Source organism: Elephantulus edwardii, unplaced genomic scaffold (assembly GCF_000299155.1).
Source record: "Elephantulus edwardii isolate Elephantulus edwardi_28Jun2011 unplaced genomic scaffold, EleEdw1.0 scaffold00618, whole genome shotgun sequence".
Taxonomy (NCBI): domain Eukaryota; kingdom Metazoa; phylum Chordata; class Mammalia; order Macroscelidea; family Macroscelididae; genus Elephantulus; species Elephantulus edwardii.
This window is the reverse complement of record NW_006400368.1, coordinates 107,327-111,182: the sequence shown is the minus strand read 5'-3', so window position 1 is coordinate 111,182 and position 3,856 is coordinate 107,327. Positions and strand designations below refer to the sequence as shown.

At 44.5% G+C, this 3,856-nt stretch overlaps 1 protein-coding gene across 1 annotated transcript in view; it reads right to left on the bottom strand.

Moving 5' to 3' along the window:
- Positions 1 to 3,144, bottom strand: part of LOC102859306 (melanoma antigen preferentially expressed in tumors-like) — a 4,585-nt gene extending 1,441 nt beyond the window's left edge. The window contains exons 1-2 of the mRNA XM_006903385.1: positions 2,843 to 3,144; positions 1,819 to 2,433 (exon numbers count right to left, since the gene is read on the bottom strand). Of these exons, the coding sequence (XP_006903447.1) occupies positions 1,819 to 2,433; positions 2,843 to 3,144 (917 nt within the window). The remainder of the gene's footprint in view (positions 1 to 1,818; positions 2,434 to 2,842) is intronic.
- Positions 3,145 to 3,856: the final 712 nt, after the last annotated feature.

Genomic DNA, 3,856 nt, shown 5'->3' with positions numbered 1-3,856 from the left:
TGGATGCCACTCCTACTTCCAAACTTGAATCAATCCAGTCACCATAATTCTCAATCCTTTTGTTTGGTACATTTACACAATGGAATACTACACAGCACACAGGAGCAATGATTTTGTAAACTATTACCTAACTTGGGAGGGACCGGAGAGCATTATGCTGAGTGAACTAACTCAGTCCTACAAGAACAAATATTAAGTAAAACCATTATTTTAGAATGAGTATAAGGATCCAAGGGGTGGGGGAGGGTGTAAGCAGAGGGATGAGGATGTGTAGGGTAGGAGGGAATTGTACAATTTGATGGGTGGGGGGGGTGAGGGAAATTGGAAGAATTTGGTGCGAAAAACAATGTATTAGAATTTTGTAAATAAACTAGTATTAAAAAAAAAAAAAGAGTAGGCACTGTTGAATACTGGTGTTGGAAGATATTCCCAAGATGCACCGAGCTCAGGATGCCTGCTGCATTGCTTGGGCTCCAGCTGTTTGATCCAAATGCTGCCACTGGGAGTCACACTCATATCATAAAGAGTTGCCATGTCCAGCTACATCACCTTAGGCTGCCAGGCCACTGAGGCTCACATTGACAGACAGACCCTCTGCAGAGGACTTCACTCCTGCTCGTTCACCTTCGCCTCCAGAGTCATGCATGGTCTAACAATAGGCCCAAGGAATTTAAATCAGGTTTGGAAGAAGGAGCTCATATTTACAAATGCAATGCTGAGCACTTCAGTGAATGAAGGCCCGCATTCTGTGACATTCTGGGTCGCTGTGTGCTCTCATTTTAAAAACCCTCTTCCCTTAAGTAATTTACTGATCACTTTCTAAGACTCAAGTCTTAAAGAAGGACTAATACTACCTAAGATCACCATTGTGAAAATAGAAGGATAACTGAGCAAGATATGCATAAATTTTCAAAATAGGAGGGGGGAAGCGAAGGGGAGGCAGAAAAGGAGGAAGAGAAAAAACCTCTGCTAGGATAGTAGAGGCTAGGGGCAGATGGGAGAGATAAGAGTCAATGGAGATTGGAAAAGACCGGGTGATAATGGGCATAGATAAAGAGCAATTAATCAGATAAAATACCATGTACATGAATGAAACCAAATATATATGAATGATTATTTGCAAACCAGTAAAAACAACAACAAAAAAAAAAACTTAAAAAAAAAAAGAATTCTCCATCCATCGCTCATTGTGCTTGAATTCTCGTTATAGAGTTTAAAACTTGGTATCCCCTTATAGCTATTATAGATAAGTAACGTCTACATAGACTTATTTCATATGTACTGGTGGCCTCGTGGGTAAGGAGTTGCACTGCCAACCCAAAGGTAGGATAGCAGAATTCAACAACTACTCCATGGAAGAAAGATGGGCAACCTCCTCCTAGGTGATGTGCAGCCTCCAAAAGCCTGCTGGGAAAAAGTTATGCTGCGAGTCAGGTCTGGCTCAAGAGCAATGAGTGTTTTGAGTATATAGCACAGGGGCTCTGAAGGCGTAGTGCTCTAAAGGCTTATTGGGCTGTTAGCAAAAGGGTCCATGGTTCAAAGCCATTCACCACTCTGCAGGAGAAAGATGGAGGTTCGAAACCACATTTGGGTTACAGCACAATTCCCTAAAGCCTGTGCCAGCAGAGTTCCGTATCCTTGTTTACCTCCAACATGAGTGAAAAGATAGCAGCGAACCAGACATAGTGTTGATGTGCAATGTCTCCTTCACGGCCACAGTGCTAGCATCGGGCACCCAGTAGATGCCCATTCCTTTACAGTAAGGAAGAAAGGCTTCCCCTCGTCAGCAGAAAAACAAACAAATAGGCCATCTCTCACCTGAGTAACTGGTCCAGGCATCCTTCCAGGAAGAGGACAGAGTCCAGGTAAAGCTCTCGGAGTCGGTGCAGACCAAAAAACTGAGAGGTAACTGTGGCAATTAGTGTGTCCTCTGTCTCTGGCGAGAGGCAGGGAGTCGTTTGGATATGAGATATATGGATTTTGTTCAAATTAACCATCTGTCCCAGGTGAAGAGCAAATCTGGCCAGGGTGGGCAAATCCCAGGGGCAATCAACTTCTATCTCCTGGATATAATCCAGTCGCATCGCTTTCAGGACCTCCTCAACATTTTCAAATGCTATTCCAACAACATCCAGGGTCCTGCAACGCAGGCGTGGCAGACTTTTTTTCTGCTTCACCCTGTTAAAGAGGAAGGTGAATAATTCATCGGGAGAGTCTTCCTTGAGGAACAGGTCTGTGATCACCTCCACAGGAGCCACGGGGTGCTTCTCATTGGTCCTTGAATCACCCCCTTTATGCTTTTTTGATCTGGAATGGGAAGTCTCTGGCTCCTCTAATGACCACAAGGAAGTGAGGGCCTTGGTTCCAGACCATATATCCCAAAAATTAGTCTGGACGTTCCTCCGCAAATCCAGCACTTTCAGTTTCCATCCCCTGTGGGAAAGGTGGGGGAAGGGAAAGATGATATTCAGATCTGTTTAGATTGAGGTCACGAGTGATAGGATTGAAACAAGAACCAGACTTTTGACCTGGGGTTTACCTCCTATTGCAGACTCAACTTCCCTTCTCTGCCTTGATTTCCTCCATCTCCTCTTTCCCTAAGAATTTTGCCTTCTCCCAACCTCTATCTTTTCTTGTTACTAGAAGGTATTGGTTACACTTTCTTCAGTCATCCAGAATTTCTGGGTTCCTCTCCCTGAGCCCAGCCTTGACCCTACACCCTCTGAGTAGCTTTACTGCTACCATAAGTAGCTCCAAGGTTCACGCTGTGGTCCCCACCCTTCTTAGCACTTGCTTTTCTTGCTGATTCCCTGGGCTCCACTAGGATGTTGATATTGCTTACTTGGGCTGAACTTTTTGAGAAAGCAGGCCATCTAGCCCATCCAGTGCAGCCTTTAAGATGTCATGGTAAGGCTGCTGAACCTGAACCTTCACCATCAGAGGCCCAAGGGACAGGCGATGAAAGGGCCAGGCTTGCACCATTTCCCGCAATATGTGACTGTGTCTCCCTGCCACAGCAGCCATGAAGACAGGTGGGAAGAGTTCCCTTGGCAGTGACTTCAGAGAATCTATAGCCAAGGTCTTGTCCTGTAGAAGGCTCATCTTTGCAAGATCCAAGAGACTGGGTGGACTCTTCGTGTTCATGTTGAACTTTCTCCAAATATGGTCCTGCAGAAACATGAAGAAAATGATGTTATCTCTCTCAGGCTAAGTATGAACTCCATATTCTCACCACGACACACAGGGACAACTTGGGGTAGAAGTCATTGGTTTGGCCTTTGTGGGATTCCCCAGTGTACACATCCACCTGCACCAGAGTCTCACCAAACTCTGAGAAGGGGGGTAGCACAACCATTACCTCATTTCCCTCCATTCAAAGCCCCATTTCATCCTGGACCCAGAAGGAAGAGAGTGCCACAAGTTGACTGCTGCCACTTTGTGTGAAAATTTCTCAGGACCATCAAACAATGGAGATTGGAATCTCTTTTGGCCCAGCAACATTTATATTCTCAGCTCCAAATTTTAAAGAATCTAATTAGCAAAAATTAAAGAGATTCTAGGTTCTAGTCAAAGACTATAGCTTTTAGTTTGAGTCACATCTCAATATCAAGAAAACAAAAATCTGGTGCAAACACTGTGGAAGGCGGTGTGGCGCTTTCTCAAAAAGTTGCAAATAGAGATACCATTTGACCCAGGAATTCCACTACGGGGAATAAACTCCAAAAAGACCATAACTGACATCCAAGCAGATATATGCACACCCATGTTTATTACGGCTTTGTTCACAACAGCAAGTAGTTGGAAACAACCTAAATGCCCATCAAGAAATGAATGGATAGAGAAGCTGTGGTATATT